Source organism: Morone saxatilis, unplaced genomic scaffold, assembly GCF_004916995.1.
Source record: "Morone saxatilis isolate NCDOM2014 unplaced genomic scaffold, NCSU_SB_2.0 Contig7, whole genome shotgun sequence".
Lineage (NCBI taxonomy): Eukaryota > Metazoa > Chordata > Actinopteri > Moronidae > Morone > Morone saxatilis.
The window spans coordinates 7,645,270-7,662,778 of NW_023340246.1; the positions used below are offsets into that span (position 1 = coordinate 7,645,270).

Consider the following 17,509-nt stretch of genomic DNA (forward strand, 5'->3'; position numbering starts at 1 on the left):
AAAAAGAGATCAACACTCCGTGTACGCGAAACGTCTTTGAATCGAAATCAAGACATGGGTTATTTCACTCTATTCAAAAGCGTCACACCAAAAGAAAGTACAGTTAATCATTCATTCCCTCTCTTCACACTCACTCCTTGTCACCTCTTCCCTTCAGCTCCTTTTCCTCTCCACCTCAATAGCCACGTTCTCCTTCTCCTGCTCAGTATCACTCGTCTTCTCTCTCCGGTCTCTCTCTCTCTCTCAATCTCTATATATATATAAAATAATAGCATATATATGTCCATCCGTGACGCACCTGGTCCCTCTCATCCCTCTCACACCAAATTAATGCAACTGCTTGTGAAAGTAGGTTGTACAAGTTTCAAGAAATTTAATGATTCAAATGTTAAATGCAATAAGTTTGCAAAAAAAAACACAAATCAACCATCTAATCATTAAATGTATAATTTTTTAGTAACATTTATATTACAGTAACCCCAAAGAGGCTGCTTCTAACTCTCTAATTCAGTAATCCTGCTTTTTCTGTCGTAAAATCTTGAGAAACCAACAATGTATAGATTGATTAATGAAATTCTGATGAGCATTTTACTATTGTTCCACCATAATAACTAAAAGATTAACAATTATAGATTGTGGAAAAACTAAGTGCATCAACCCTACAGACTGAACTTGATTACAATGTAAGTACTTACAATGTAGATATTAATTAAATAAGAGTGATTGTAAAAACAATGATTATAAATAACCGATAATCCAATTTTAAATAAGTAGTTCAGGGCTCCTTGAAGTTCTCTCTTAATCAACTGTTAGTCAAAATATCAGTATATATCCAAAAACAAGCAAAAATCACAAAAATTAGTTTAAAACTAACTCTGCACTCAACATCACAAAAGTAAAATCTGCTTATCATTAATCATCACAAGGGGTGCATTTTCTGCAGCACAATGATTCTAAAAGTTCATTTGCTGCTAAATACTTTTGTACCTTTACAGTTAGATAATTTGAACCGCACGACTGTTGCTTGAATAACATTTTTACATTGCTTATTCTACTATAATGGGTAAGGGTTATACTTATCCTCCACCAGGACATAAGAAAAACAAACAATTAATCAATAATAAAGAATCAAGCCAGTTTGATCAGTTACCAGTATCCATCTTGTCTGTGCAAATAATCTGCTTAGCCTTTCAATGCTAAATAGCTTTGATTACTTCATGTTTGTATTACAAAGAATTCTTTGCTTTACTTATTTGGCAGATTGGTAAATTTTCCCGTTCGTCCCACCGTAGCCACACCAGTTTCAATCTCTCCTTCCTCTCCCTCGTGCCTCACCCCCCCCCCCCCCCCATCAGCCAGCAGACGTCAATCACAAATTTACCTTTATTTGATTTGATTAATGCTTTATATAAAGATCCTTGTCACGTCCCCGCTTTGCTCCGCCCGTTCATTAAAAAGGTGAACTCTCTCCAAAAGAGCATAGCATCTCCATTTCAAATCACTGACTGTACAGCTGTGCAGGGATGTGATCAGCCTGCAGGTTCTACATCGTCAAACGTGGTCACAGCTACATCAAAAGACCTTTAAAGCCTTGTTTATGAAGAGCTACCTGACATTCTCAATTTTACCTACAGTGGCTCTGTCCCATCAGCTTTCATAGATGACAACTGATCAAACAACAGCTGAGGGGACACTGCACTGTTATTTTCTGTGCATATCCCCATGCATGTACACTTTATATGCTATGTTTAGTGTGAAATTCATGTTAAATGTGACACCATGGTTTGATATCTCAACTTAACAAGCACACTTACAAGATGAAATCACTGTGAGAAATAAATAAGATTAGCACACAGAAACACAGACAATTCATAATCCTAGTGTGAGCTGGTTATGGAAGCCCTAAAGCCATGCAGATATCTGTGTGCGTGGATGTAGAACTTATTCAGCAATGAGAAAGTGAAAAGCAAGCAGGCAGGCAGTAACGTGTAATAGTTTGGGACCGCTTGGTGCTTGTGCGATGGGTGAGCAAAATAATATGGCCCACGACTTCCCAACAGTTTCCTATCCTCCATTACCAGAAGCCTGAAGCGATAACAAGATTAGCATAAGCACTTTTAGTAAGTTACTGTGAATGGGATCCTTAAAGAGGCTTAAACTGTCCCCCCTTCACCAGGAGCTGATAGATAGTTGGGAGCTGACTGGCACATCTGCTTGGATGCTGCACTGTTCTCTTAGTGATCTTCAACACTGGCAAATCAATGAGAGATCCATCATTGGGGACACTCAGTGCACAGACATAGAGCAAATCACTTCTATAAGCGATAGCAGCTATCAGGCAAATGGGCAGAAAATGGTTCCTAATGGTGCCTGGTATGTCTGGTGTAAACTGCAGCCAGCCTCTCTGTCGTCCATCACCCTGGAGCATATGTAACTGAAAGAGGGGAGAGGAGAGGAAGAGGAGGAAGCATCTGTTACTTCAGCGTGGGAACCCCTCAGGGGGCACGGCGATAATCTGGGTTCACGTCAAACCAAATCTGGTGTCTGTGCTGCGGGATGACGCTGTGTCACTTAGTGAGTCTGCGTGTCAAACAGTGGAAGTCACTCAGTCAGCACCCCTGGTGTGTGACCTTCACTCGGCCAACTCCTCCACTTTCTGATGGGCTCGCTCATTCTCTCTCTCTCTGCTTCAAAATCCTGTTGGTAATTGAAGTATAGTTGACTCAAAAGCTGAGATCATAAAAAATGAATGACTCCCAAAGCCTTCTCTAAACCCCCTTGAATGGGCAAAGTCAGGCGCAGGAGACCACTGGTCAAGAGGGAAGTAAAGTAGTTTCCAGTGTGAGCAATTGACATCATAACAGGACACTTGGCAGCACTAGTTGTCAGCTTTAATCATGGGTTTGACTAGACAGTAACAGTTGGAGCTGAGTAAACAAGGAAGTCTTTAGTTTAGATTTGACCATTCCAATTATCTTCCCCCTTGCCCAGACTGCTGTTTTCCCAGAAACAGTAATCACATTCACTATTAATGAGCCATGATGTTCATCCTGGACCCATTTACTCCTCTCAATAATGCATACTCTTTGGAATTGCCTGTGCATATTTTACACTGTGCCACCTCCCCTTTTGTGTGCCCCCCCCCAAGAGAGATATCAGTGGTGTTTTGGACGGATTCGCTATCTGGCCCTGGGCTCCTTCTACGCGTACTCCCCAGGATAATGCTTGCCAGGGGAACAATGTCTCATGTGTGACTCTGACTAAGACTGCCTGCTGTGCGGAGATAATGAAACACTGAGCTGCAGCATGGAGAGCAAGAGGTGCTAACACACTTGTTGAAGGACCTCAGTCTTCGATTAAGCATTCGTATTACCCCTCTCTAACTGTGATTCTAATAGGCTCTTCAGTTTGTTGAAATAGGCCCAACGATCTCTTTAAATAAGACAATTGACCACAAATTGGACACATCAATGCCCCAATGTGATTTTCCCCACATCATGATTGTCATTAAAAGCAGGCAATCGTGGTGTCTGAGACCATGTTGGTTTAAGTGCTCCGTAAAGGGACTTGTTCTGTCAGAACCAACTGAAACTCACACAAAGGAATGAAAAGCCCATTAGCAGTGACAGCAGAAAATTAATTTAATCAGTGGAACATTGACGCTACTATTGAGAAGAGGGAGGGGGGAGTTAATCAAAATGCTTCTGACGATCACTCTGACCCCAGTGGCATTTGAGCAGCATATCAAATCAGCCCAGACTGTTTGTGAAAGGCAGGTCAGACTCAGAAAGATTGGCATGTTCAGTCCTCAAGTGGGCCAAGGGGTGCTGGGGGGGTTGGATGTGAGCGAGGGTTGTTTGGGAACATGACAGGACTCTTGCAGTTGAGAGGAGTGAGTCAGCATGATGCAAGACAGTAGATTGGAGGCGGGGGGGTCAGATGGTAGTGAGGTGAGGAGGAAGACTAGACAAGGGCCAGGAAACACATTATAGGGGTTTGGAAAGCGGGTCAGGCTTGTGCAGTGTTGTGAAGGGGAGCGTGCGCTTCTGATCTGGCCGCAGGGCTCACTCCACTCTGCTCATTGCCAGACCTCCAGCCGAGGCCTATCAACCAAACTCATCCCGCCACTGCGTCGTCGTCGTCCCCATCATCCCCTTTGTAAAGGTGCACTGAATACCGAAGACCCAGAGGCTGCATGGCTGGCTTTCAAAGGATGCTCTTTTTTCTTTCTCCTCCTGCACTGCTCGTTCTGTTTCGCTCTACATTCTTTCGTACTCTCAGCTCCCTGTGCCCTCTTCCTCTCGTCTCTCTTTCTCCGTGTCTGAGCTGTCTCGCTTTCTTCTCTGCACCTCTCGCTCCCTCTCTATTTCTTCATCCTCACCCCTGCCTCTCTGCCTCCCACCCTCCTCGGCGTATTTGTTTCACAAAACCTTCCATCTACTCTTCTCTGCTTCGCCTCCTCTCCTCCCCTCCTTCTCCGTCTCTCTCTCTCTCCCCAGAAATGCATCTATTATTAACATACACCTCTGGCTCTCGCCAAAGACTGAACCAAGGTTCAGGCCAAGCTCTTCAGCATTTTAATCACTCATAATGAGCAAGAAATAATGAATAAAAGGGCTTCAATCCAGCCTGTTTGGGTGACAGCAATTAATTTATGTCTTACATACAATATGTGCAGCTCATCTTAACAGGTTTTCCCTGCACAGTGCTGTATTTTCAACGCAATCTGCTGTTTCCCTTGAGGTTTCATGCTGTGAGAGGCATACCAGAGCATGTATATAAAAATCAATCAAGCAGCATCCGACCACCAAAATACACAGTGAATCAGGGCTCAAATTCCAGCAGATAATGCATATCATGTCAGCCCTGCTATCAGGGACACATTACTGTAACTGTAGAATTAGTCGTGCACGGTTTCCCACTGCGGAGGTTGTGTTAAACCTCTCCTGCGGCAGGTTTCTGCAGTGGCTGCCGTCCGAGGGCTCAGGCACGGCGCTGTCAGACGAGCGAGGAGATGCGCAGGCGAAAGGCGTCCCCGGTGACTAGCATGGCCTCTTTTCATCATCTGCTTCCCTCCTCCTCTCTTTGAACAAACACAAGGGCTCAGGGCAGGGATCTGTCAGAGGTCCACCACTTACAGAGAAAGGGGAATTATGTTGCTGCAAGACTACTGAAACCCCAAATTCATTACCACTTTGGCTGGTGGAGCTTGCTGAACTAAGGGATGCATCTATTGTTCTTATTCAGAAACAACTTTACAGCACAGAGAAGGGCTGCTTTCTAAGTCTGATGTGGGGGAAAGTTGTGAGAATTCACAAAGCAAGCTGAAAATGAGATACGTCTGAGTATGTCCCTTTTATCACTGGTTTATTTATACTGGTAAACATCAAACAGAAACAACAGCAAAATCAAGAGCTGACGTCCTCTCATACTTGTGATTATCGTTTCTCTTACATCGACAAGTTAATTTACAATGGCTGTCATCGGCGTGACATGATAACGTCAGTAAGTAAAAAATATGGAAATGAACCATTCCTCTGGATCTCATCCTCACGTAATATCAGATTACTTCCCGCACCTGTCATGCTGTTGGTGTTGGTTCAATTGTCGCTCAAATCAGTCACGACAGGAATCCTATCAGAGTTGAGTCTTTATGTAATTATGTGATAAAAATGTATTGATTCAAACCGGAGGGCAGTATTAGGCTGAGTCGACTTGTGCCACAAAAATACTGCATTGTGCTGTGTCTGGGAGTGTCGGGATGAAAAGATGGAGCGTTGTCTGTCTACTACATTCTGTTTCAACACCTCTGGGGATGTAAAGCACATTCGTAATCTCTCCAAACCACCGCCAAGGTAATTAAGACATGTCACCGTCTGTCTGTAGAGCTGGAGACAAGAATCATGTTTAAAGTCTACAGAGATTGTATCACGTTAAGTAACAGGCAATGAGACTGTGAGTATAATAACCCCACCCCCTGCGTGTGTCTGTCTTTGTTATAATACAGTATGTCCAGGTCACTGCATTCAATACCACATGAACACTTATGGTTGCATTGAGATTTACAGTATCTCACACAACTAAACATTTTTGTACATTTTGTTGTTATTTTATACATTGTTGTGCCTTTCATCAAAGTTTGATCAAGTGTCATTATAAAGAAGACTTTGATTGGTTATAAGGTAGAAAACAAATGTGAAACGTTTCCCATAACCCTGTATGCCTGCCTTGCCCCCAAATATATGAGAGGAAGTTTACAGGTCCCTCGATAGAGAGCACAAAAGCTCAAAACAAGGCATAAAATCCCTGTCTGTTTCACAACGGGCCACAAATCCAATCCAAGAAAACAAGAGAACGCAGGTCATAAACTCCAAATCATAAAGTGCTCTCCAGAAGCCACTCAGACCTGGAGAGCTTGTCCCTGGCCCGGTGAATGTTTGCTGTGCTCTCGAGCTGCGGCAGCTCTCCGCTCATCGACAAGCTCCGCTTGGAGCGCAGACTGGCCCCAGTTTTGGGGTAGGCCACATAGCAGCGCTCCCTATATGAGTCTGCATTAAGGGAGTGCCTGCGGTTCACCCTCACTCCTCCTGCAGGCACAGTCATGTAATGCTGAGGGGCCTGGTGTGGCCGTGGACCCCTGGGAACAGTAGTCCATTTGGTGGGCTGGCCAGGAACAGCCAGAGCGACAGCAGTGGCCATTTTGACCTCTGACGAGTTATTCTGGTTCATGTTATCGAGCTCTACATCGGCCTGAGCTTCAGCTCGGCAAGCTTCTGAGGGTTTTGGTGGAGCACTGGAACGTTTGGGCCTCGGAGCGCCTGGGGAGGCCGGGTGCCAGCTGTGGCTGGCAGCAGAGGTAGAGACAGTGCAGTCTGGGACGGAGGGTTTGGTAGTGGCTACAACGACTGGCGGACGCTGCTTGGCTGGCTCCGGGGGTGGAAGGACAACTCTGAGGGAGTCCTTGTCATTCTTTTCTGGACGCAGGACCTGCTTGGAGAGGGACTTGGGAATCCCACAGCCCTGTAGCTGTCCATCACTGCTCAGTGACCGAATGTCCCCCATCTCTAGAGCCTGATACGATAGGAGACAAGTAAGGGAAGAGAGAGAAGAATGAAAGCAATTCTATTAGAGACTTTTAATATCAACAGAAATAATGAACAGACAAAAGAACAGAGGGAATCGTGCCAAACTGACCTTATCTGCATCTCCTTGGTTACACACCCGGTAGCGCACAATGAGGAAGATGATAAAAGCGAGCACCGAGGCCACGATAATCCCTCCAATGATAACCACAATGGTGCCGCCAAGAAACTGGGACTGCATGAAATGGCATCTCAGGTACTGCGGCTCTGTGGTGAAGTGGACACAACCTATCACTCTGGTGGCGGTCAGCGAGGTAACCTGGTCATCATAGATGGCCAGCACACACAGGTCATAGTTTGTACCAGCCGCCAGGTTGTTTACCAGGATGCTCTTACTGGTTGGGGGTATCATTCTGTAAAAAGAAAAAAAAGCTTTGTGAGTTCTGACATAGATTAGAGGGGGTTAAATGAAAGGAGACAGCAGCAAATCAGATTATCCAGCTTATTGTTTTGTAAGGATAAAATGACATGACAATCATCTCTCAGGGGGGCTATTTAAAATTTGTCTGGCATAATCTTTTGTGACATTTGATTTATTCTCTCCAGCATCATTACTGATAAAAGTTTGCTTTCAGACACCGGAGAGGCAGGCTGCCTCCATTTCAGGATCAGGATTACAGAGTCGATTCCCTAATGTCTCCCAAATTCAGTAGCCGATGCCGAACACCATATGTGTTGTTGACTTCGAGGTTCTTTTGGAAAAAAGGCGTCTGTGCGACCGTCCTATCATATCACAGTGATTAGCTCTGAATATGGAGTGAAAGGGGGTAGAGATGAAAGAATGCTGTGTGCGCTGCTTTCTCAGATGGGCATGTGTGAAGCCACTGATGCTTTTTGTAAAACACTGGCTGACTATTCTTTCATCTTCTATCAGTCCACAGCTTAGTGCTGACATTCGGGTTTGATTTTGTTGATTAAGCATTATCAAGGTTTTGCACATAGTAAATGATACACTCAGGGGAGGGGGGGGATTATGAGTCGAAGAATAAGGAGTCAGATACAGTGCATTATTCTGTCTTCCTAAAGGGATTAATAGAAGCCACAAATAATCATGTTGACAGCCAGGTCCAGTTCTAAATGACTTAATATGCAAATGGGTTTAGGCATTCAAAGCAGACTATAAAGGTAAAACAAGGGTCATTGGATTTTTATAATGTGTTTCCAATCAGCTCAAGTATTTTTACATTTAGATACAGATTTTAGGTTTTGTGTATTAGATTAAATTGTATAATTTGGCCTGCATTTTAAGTCTGCGCTCCATTTTCTTCTTCAACTTATGTTCGATGCTTTGTATTAACCCAGTACGTCATTCTGTTTACCTGTAAACCAGTGAATCGTCATAGGTGCCGTTATATTGGATCTGGAACATGCGTATTCCAGGTATACTCCTCTGGAAGTTAAACCTGACCAGGGCCGAGGTGGATGTGGTCTCAGCAATTACTACTTTCTTCTCCTGGCTCGTCTTTGCATTCCCCAGAGGCAACCCTCCCCCTTCTGCCCCAGTCTTGGTCACTGTGGCGATATCCGATAATCCGGGGTCAGGCTCCCGCTCTGCGACTGTGTTGTTGGTGATATGAGGGAGTTTAGCAATGACCAGATCCACCGTCTGCTGGGCCTCGCCTGCCGGGTTGGAGGCCACGCAGGTGAAGGAACCTAGAACACAAACTAATTTGATTATTATCCTTCCTGGCATTCATTGTGATACACAGATATGTACTGTAGAACTAAAACACACATTCAAGTTGCAATAAAAACAAATCTTATCATATTTAAAGAAATAGTTTGACATTATGGGGAACTGTCAAAGGCCCCAATGTCGTGAAAGATGATATTTATTTATCTTGTGTGCACAACATAAATAAATATTATCTTTTGGGAATTCAGGGGCTCTGAGTAATACTTTCACTTTCTTGCTTTCTTGCCTAGAGTTGAATGATAAGATTAATACAACTCTTATATGTGTCTGCCCGTATCTGTAAGCGTACAGCCAGCGGCTGGTTAGCTTAGCTTAGCATTTTGGACATTTGACATTTTGCTCACTTTGAAAAAAATCTGCCTGCCAGCACATTTAAAGTGCACTAATTACCATCTTATATTTATTTTGTTTAATCCATACAAAAAAAACAAATGGTGGCATTACTGGAGTTTTGTCATCACCATGAAGTGGCTCCCAGCCAAGAAATAGCACGGCTCATAACCCCCCATATCTTCATATTTAACGCAGACATGAACATGCCATCAATCAGCAAAAAAGCAAATAAGCACATTTCTTAAGATGTAAAACTCTTTCAAATTTGTAATGTTTAAACATGCGTTGCTTTAACCACTACAACATAAAGGTGTCAGAAAGCACAGTTCTGTAAATATGACAGAAACCAACCATGACACCAACATAAAGAGAAGAGAAAGTAATTTGTCATTCCATTGTCACTTTAATCAGTGTGCGAGCCAACACACTCTCTCTCTTTCACACTCTAAACTTTATCACCTGATGTAGACAAATACTTAAGTCCCATAGTCTTCGGCGCACACAAGCAAACAACTAATTTTGTTCTGTCAACAACACAAGCGCAGCCACCGGGGTGTAAACAGACCAGAGTCCTTGACAGTGCTGATGAGAATGTCCAGCGTGCCGTCTGTGTGGACCGCAGCCCTGGAGGAGTTGGACATAAGGCGTCCGTCGGGGGCGATCCAGTGGATAATGGGGTCGGGGTCGCCCCTGGCCTTACAGCGCAGAGTCACACTCTGACCCTCCAAAGCTCGCAGCTCCTGAAGCGGAGGGAGGCAAGGCAGTTAGAGGGATGACTTTATGTTAAATACAAAACAACACTGATTAGATAACGCACTAAATACAAAAACTGAAAAACACTTTGAACAAAGAGTAATTCTTTGTGCTGGACGTTTGGCTTAGAGTACGACAGTCTGAATAACTGAGATATTATAATTAATGTCAGTATTGATAATGTTGTGTTTATCCGTAAATATAATCAACAATTGATCATTGTCGTGATATTGAATTAGCATGATGATGAAAGCAAGATAATCAATATGACAGTACATTGCAGTGTGTATGATGGCATCCAAGTAAAAGATAATTTTCTGTGCAATTATGCAAAAGAGGTCTGCTGAATGTAAATGAGTTGATATAGCTGTAGTTATTTGGCAAGGATTGGATCAGATAATTTTGTTTGGATGCATGAATCAAGGGCTAAATCACTGTAAGCTTTCACTGTGTAATAAGAGCTTCTCCGCGGCTCCATCATAAACCTTCAAATAGCTTTATTAAAACTGAAAATCCTACTAAAGAACTCTCCACAGGCCACAATTTGATTACATTTTTTAAGTAAGTCCTATATATTTTACAATATTCAGTTAGCTGAGTGTCCCACAAGTCTTGTAAGACTCTTTTGGCTCACAAAGCTAATATTTGGTGTGACAGTCAAAGAAAGCACAAAGTGCCACCTTGGATTAACTGACACAGAATCGAATGTCTGTCTCAAAGAGTGTAACAGTAGCAGGTGTTATGTCTTACAGTGCAAAGCTCCATTTGGAGGTAATACCTGAGAGTGCCTGGTGATGAGAGGAGGCTCACACAGGAACTCTTCCTCTGAAACAGTCCAGAAATAGCGTCCGGCGAGGTGCTGCGGTGAGGCACAGGTCTCCAGATCATCCTCCCTCCGCAACCTCCGAAGCCAGAGCAGCTCACAGTTACACCTCAGTGGGTTCCCTCCGAAGCTCAACGCGAACGAGGTAGGGCCCATTATCCCAGAGGTGGCCAGGACCCCAGCTCTCTGAAAAATAGGGTCAGGAGGAAGCTTCTGGAGCTTGTTTGAAGTCACGTCCAACCTCTTAAGCTTCTGCAGGCCAGAGAAGGTGCCCTCTGGGATGTAGCTAAGCATGTTGTGGTCCAAATTGAGAGTGTGGAGATTGGACATCCTCTGAATGGCCACCCATGGCGCACTTTCCAAGTTGTTGTAGGATAAGTCAAGCTCCTCCAGTGCTGTCAGATCATTAAAGGCCCCAATATGGATGTGGGTGAGCTGGTTGTTGTTGAGGATGAGGTGGTGCAGCTTGGACATGCCGCTGAAGGTGTCGTTGGTGATGCGGCTTAGCCGGTTGCTATCGAGGTGAAGAGCTCGTAGGTTCTCCAGATCTTTGAAAGCATGAGGCGTGATTGCGCCGATAGTGTTCCTAGAGAGCGTGAGGTCCACCAGCTTGGTCATGTTGGCAAAGTCTTTGCGTTTGATGCTGGTTACAAAGTTATCCCCAAGGCGCATCTCCACCGTGTGCCTGTCGATGTTCGGGGGCACAAAGAGAAGACCCTTTTTGTCGCACAAAGTCGCCAGGTTGGGGTTAAGCATCTGGCAGACGCAGCGTTTGGGGCAGACCTGAACTTTGTGGGCCTTCACAGCCACACCGAGGACTATCAGATAAACCAGGAGAGACTCCATTTGGCTTTTCAGTCAGGTTAAAACACCTAAAAAAGATCAAAGCAAAAACAGAGAAAAGAAGGGCAAACTATTTATTAAGCAGTTAAAGAACACAAAGCATAAAATCTGTGATTGGAATTTGTATAATCTTTATCAAGCTGTCATTTTTGTAGCTCGGTATTCACACATGCAAATAGAACTGGGGGATACTGCTTTGTAACGTTGAAGCTTTTCTGCTGGATTTGAAACATCATTGCCAGCTCACAGCTAAGATTTACAGAGATTCCAAACTCTGAGCAGGAAGCTCAGCGAGTCAATGCCTGAACAAACAATAAATGCTGTGCAATTAGACATGAAACCAATTAGTCACCTGCAAACTTGATAGTGAAACATCCCCAGTAATCTTGCATGATTTTTGTGACAGCTCTCCTTTTAAACCCCTGCTGCCCCAATGGTACTTTTTTGATATGATAATGCCGGCCCTTTTATGTTTGTGTACAGAGGGATGAAAGTCTAGACTGGCAGTCCTAGGCCTCATCAGAATTAGACTGATATCTCCCAGGATCATATCGCCAATAGGAAGAGATGATTGGGCCCAGTGCCTCAGTGAGGATGTGCTATGCCTTGCTATTGATTTTCTCTCTGCTCTCTCTGCTGCTACTCTTACTTATGACACAACTGAGATGGGGGATAAGGAGGGATCCATTTGATGAATCCGGAGACCTTGTCAGGGATATAACATGTCATAAAACTAAGACAGTGGAGATCAGATCACAGCTCTGCAGGTGCACCACACAATGTACCAGAGCGAGAGTGACATCAGCTGTGATTATTTTTAGAACTGAAATTTAGTGTCATTTTGGTTGAACATGCAATATTCAACACTCTGGGAGTCCCATTACAACACACAGAAAGGAACACCGATCCAATCAAACACGAGAACAAGAGATCCAATCCCACAACTGTAGTAAAAATCCAATGGCTAACCTTTAAATACCGAAGAGAATGGCTGATTTATGATTATAGCTTTCTGTGGTTTGCTGGTAATGCCTCCATTGTCGACGTTGGGTCTTGGAGAGTGTGCATAAAAATCTTGCCTCAGCAAAGAGTTTGCCAACTGAGTAGCTTCATGCTTCAAAAGCTTCTGTTGCACCGGAGCTGTGACACACAACTCACAGTGTAATAACCTTGGCAGTCGGGAGTATGAGGAAAATATCATCGGGTAAAGAAAACATCAGACGGGATGGGACTGACATGCTTGCCATGTGGGGGCACGTTTTAATGTGAGTAGGGGAGTGAAGGAAGCCCGGTGGCATCCACTGACAACAGTTGCATTTTGACAGCTGGGTAAAAATGTATCACAGCCCGACAAGAAGGCAGGAAAGAGGTCGCCTATAAATGGCCCATAATAGCAAAGGGAGGAATGATATCATTGGAGAGAGCATGCTGGGTGTGACATTTTCATGAATACTGCTGATCAAGCAGCAATGAATCAATGTCTTTCTCGACCCATTTTTACAAGGGACAACTTTACGAAATCACACAAGAGCCCTGAGCTGGATTCTAGTCTGGGGTGCAGTGCTGCAGAGATCTGCGCTGGTGAGAAATGGACTGTGGAGTTGATTATTAAATGTTGTCATGGCTTTACTTAAAGATGGCAGATGACTTTAAAGCCATGTGTAGTGGTGCCCAAGTGCCTATGTGGAAACTTTAATATCTATTTTAGGTGTTTGTGTGTATCAGAGGAGAGCTGAGGCGTACGCAAGTGTGCTCGTGTTGGTGTGCCAACCACGTTCTGCTCTGACTCTGAATGGCACGGCCTCTGGATGTGCAATGAGGCAGAGAGGACCTGCTACTTCCAGACTGGAATGGCACTGAAGACGTGATATTGATTCACTCTGTAGAGATGGGGCTTTTTTTCGCTGCTGAAAACTCAGCCAAACGTGAAGAGAATGGTTGCAACGGTAATCCCTACAAAATTTGTTCTGTGAGGACAAAAGGACAGCCCCTCGCTGGTGAGACAGGGCAGGAAATATCTGTTGCTGTCGCCCTAATTTGCATTTAATTATGGTTGTTCCACGGAGATCTGCATAACAGGTTGCACTCATCAGGTACATGAACAAATAAGTAGATAATCAATCAATGCATTCATCAATCACGCACTTCATCTTTAAATGTCACACCCCCAGAAAATCATTATCCTCCAGGTTGGGCTGTTCATTATAGTGAGGCGACTTGGGAGGGCCACAGATAAACAAGAAAACAGATAATCTACTGATGCATTAACCATAATCTCCTTCTTAGTCAATCAAATGTTCGTTTACTACCTCTGAGCAGGTCTTTTCGCCCTCAGAGAACAGAACAGACTGACAGCCCACACCCACACGCGCACACCAGTGGGTGGATATGTGCCTAATAGAGGTAGCTCACTACAAAACAACCCCCAGCAATGGAGACAGACATTCATGTGCAGCAGCAGAAGCAGCAGCAGCAGCAGTAGCAGCAGTATACTGTAAGGAGAGGATATCTATGGTGTCCCTGGGGCAGCATTCGCCAAGAAAAGCCTTATGCAGCATACTGCATGCCAATCGGCCGGTGAGGTCATGGGGGATATGTTTTCAGATGGTCTAACTTATGCTGGAGCTCATGTGAGAAAGCCTCTGCAATCCACGCCTGGGCAGGGAATCAGGGAAAGCAGCCCTGCAAGAAGAAGTTAATGAGATGAAGTCTGCTTGGTATGCCTCTACGCAGGTCGACACGATGGCACATGGCAGCGTCTCAGCAGTGTCTCACCTGGGTTACACTGGGGAAAAAAACAGCCGGACGTGTGCAACTGCCAAAAATAAACTCTGTTGTGTCAAGGAGGTAAACTGATGCTGCAACATGATGGTAAAATGGTATCGACAAAGCAGTGAAATGGGTCCTCAGCCTGCCTGCTTTATGAGACCAAATGGAGCTGCCTGCATCTGCTGAAGTGGATCATATTTTGACTGAGCTGGTACAAATTCTATTTTGTCTGGTAAATGCTCGTTGTAGCCCGAGTCCAAACATCCTGACCAAACATTGATGCTGCTATGGGCCGTCTAACTAACACATCTGTGTTTGTGAATGTGGGTATGTGCTGTGACACCCTTTTCCTACAGAGTCTGCCAATGTTAGAATGCGATAGCTCTTGGGTGACAGCCTCGATGCCATGGCAACACAGAAAACGTCAGTTTTGGGTGAGATGTAATCAGTGGCTCATTTTCAGATCACCTAATAATATTTTGAACAAAGAGTCCTCTCTGGGGGAAAGGGCCTTGACAATTGAGGTTCTGGTTGCGGGCTTGAGCAGGCTCATTGTAGCCTACCATTTATGACCCTGTCGTGATGAGGAGAGAGCAGATTTTACACTCAGCTAATTTTGTATTGGAGTTAGTGTTTGGAGTGACTGAATCATTACAGTTTTTCCAGTCTGGCACATAATAAAAACCTAAATGACTTGATGTAGAACTCTGATATAGTTGAAATTATTTCTTACTCGGACAAGCTTGTGCGGGAATGTGTGTGTGTGTGTGTGTGTGTGTGTGCCAGGGGGATAGCATACTAAGCAGACCCCACTGCATCAATAGAAGTGCTGTTCATCAGCATTTACAACTCCCCTTTGTAATTCCAAGTGTTTTCCTCCACACACTATCACAGGAAAATTTTGTGAAACCTTGATATGCTGTATATCTCCTGACTGGAGCATCAGTCCAACAAATAAACAAACAAACACTCATATTCACACTCTCTCATATTTTAGATGCTGTCTTCTTGCATTAAAGCAGGCTGAAAAGGCCAAATTTAAATGCTGATCACTGACTTTGGATCTTAACTCTTGCGCCGTTGTGACGTGCCCTGATGTGAGGGGCTTATGACCGGGGATTTTCTTCCAGAAAGAGGAATGCAGAATCTGTGAACACCACCTCTGAATATCAATACGGCCTTCTCAAGTGAATATTCTCCACAGAATGGGCCCGCAGGTCTGTAGACTTTCAAATATGCCAAGTCCCAAGTGCAATTCCAGATACAGAAGTGTAAGAAAAAGCTAATTCTGTACCTCTCTTTGTGAAAATACTATTCTCTGTTACATGGACTTTTTTTCATGTAACAGCCTCAATGTGGGGAATAAAGACAGCCAAAATGAAATCCACTCACTGTATCCACTGATTCATTTTCCCTATTTCAAAGACCCTCAGGATCCTGTGTTTTACCTCGCACAGCAACAAAAAGGCTAAATAATGCATAATCTTCTCTCTCTTTATTGTGTTGTGTAATCAAAAAGCAACTCACATACACAACATGTGGACTAGGTGTGTGAGTGTGCAAGTTTGTGACTGTCAAATAATGTGTTTCAAGTAATAATGAAAGCACTTCTTCAGCAAAAACAAAAGCTTATTTTGTGGTGAGTAAAAATTTGGGTCAGTGAATGTCGAGCTGGTCTGCAGAAAAGCCTCGGTATTCAGGAACCACATATCACTCCCCTGCTATCAGTGAAAGGTAGCAGCATTCGAGCTACATCACTGAGTGCATTAACATAGCAGTAAGAGCAAATAGAAGCAGCAAAATGAGGCGTGGGCCTGATTTCACTGGTGTAGCAGTTACAATGGTGCCTCAGGCACTCATGAATAACAAGATATGTGATAACTAACACTCGACATAAGACAATACCATTATACCTCATCCTTGGTGAAAAAAAATCAGAGACCATATTTTCACCTGTCTTCATCAGTCACCTGGCAACACGTCCCCCTGCCCACACACTCATCTTATTATCAATTTTGTTACTTAGGCTAATTTAGACTTTATCACACCTTAATGACTGAGATGTAATTTGCAAATCAGCTAGGGTTTAACCACAGAGAGAGCAGAGAGCCTATCACTGGATCCTCTGTGCTGATAAAATACACAATAAAACATCTCACATCTGAAATCAATCTTATCCTGCACGAATCCGGGAGAGAGGGCTGAATAATGGCCACATTAGGCATGATTCTGAGTGTCACCTGTAGGGAGATGAAAAAAACAGCACAGACTGCAGAAGTGGATACTAAGAATAAAACTGCTATCTGACGGCGTTCCTTGGCAATTGAGGAGCTTTTTTGACCTTGCGGTACAGGTCCTGGGCTGGTGGGTTACAGCCACAACCCCTGTCACAATGGAAAATCTGAACCTTTCAGATGGGTCCTGGGAGAAGTACTTCAAGTCAATATTGCGCCTCTTGAAAGACCGTCCCCCCCCCCACCACCCCCAAAAGAGTTCAGAGGCTACAATTCACACCAATTGCAGCCTATAAAAATATTGCATTTACCTTGCAGATGAAACATGAAGCCAAGTTAGAGGAGGGTGCGTTTGAGCTGATTTCCTCCCAGGAGGACTGAGAGCATTCTGAGAGCGTCTTGCCTAAAATGGGACCGACGGTGCTTTCTTGGAGATAATTCAGGTGTCCCGAAACACGCGTCTTGGCTCCTATAACATGTGACGGCCTGCGAAACCAGCGATGCCCTTCAAGAAATCCATGACCAGCAGATAAAGGACGACTCCTCTCCAATCCCCTCGCACGGGAAAGATGTAACTCGGCGTCCCTCCTTTCGAGAAAAAAAAAAAACTGGAAAACGCAACCTGAAGGGTCCCGGTGTGGCTTCGAGGCTGCAGCTGTGCGGGATCGCCTCTACTGCGCATCCGCCTGTATGCACCTCCAGAAGAGAGAAAACGCCTTTGTAGCGACAGTCTGCTTTAATATCTACAGCGCTGTGTGAGTGACTGGTGCTGTGCTGAATTCAGCCAGATGTTCGTATCGCTTTCACGGGGTTTTGCTGGCGACGCAGGGCTCAGTGCGAGTTAATCCAGATTGACTGAAAGGTTGCTGCCATAATATGCCCCCCCCGCCCTCCCCCCCTTCTGCCCCCGGACTAC

At 44.4% G+C, this 17,509-nt stretch overlaps 1 protein-coding gene across 2 annotated transcripts in view; it reads right to left on the reverse strand.

Annotated features, from left to right (window-relative positions):
• Nucleotides 1–5,276: 5,276 nt before the first annotated feature.
• Nucleotides 5,277–17,509, reverse strand: part of lrfn5b (leucine rich repeat and fibronectin type III domain containing 5b) — a 15,435-nt gene continuing 3,202 nt past the window's right edge. Inside the window, exons 1-6 of one of the 2 annotated variants that reach the window (XM_035678529.1) lie at nucleotides 16,905–17,456; nucleotides 10,703–11,619; nucleotides 9,737–9,911; nucleotides 8,462–8,795; nucleotides 7,195–7,495; nucleotides 5,277–7,071 (exon numbers count right to left, since the gene is read on the reverse strand). In XM_035678529.1, the coding sequence (XP_035534422.1) occupies nucleotides 6,376–7,071; nucleotides 7,195–7,495; nucleotides 8,462–8,795; nucleotides 9,737–9,911; nucleotides 10,703–11,593 (2,397 nt within the window). In that variant the 5' untranslated portion in view covers nucleotides 11,594–11,619; nucleotides 16,905–17,456 and the 3' untranslated portion in view covers nucleotides 5,277–6,375. Of the gene's footprint in view, nucleotides 7,072–7,194; nucleotides 7,496–8,461; nucleotides 8,796–9,736; nucleotides 9,912–10,702; nucleotides 11,620–16,904; nucleotides 17,457–17,509 lie in introns of those variants that run through there. The other variant, XM_035678528.1, reaches the window with a different exon arrangement.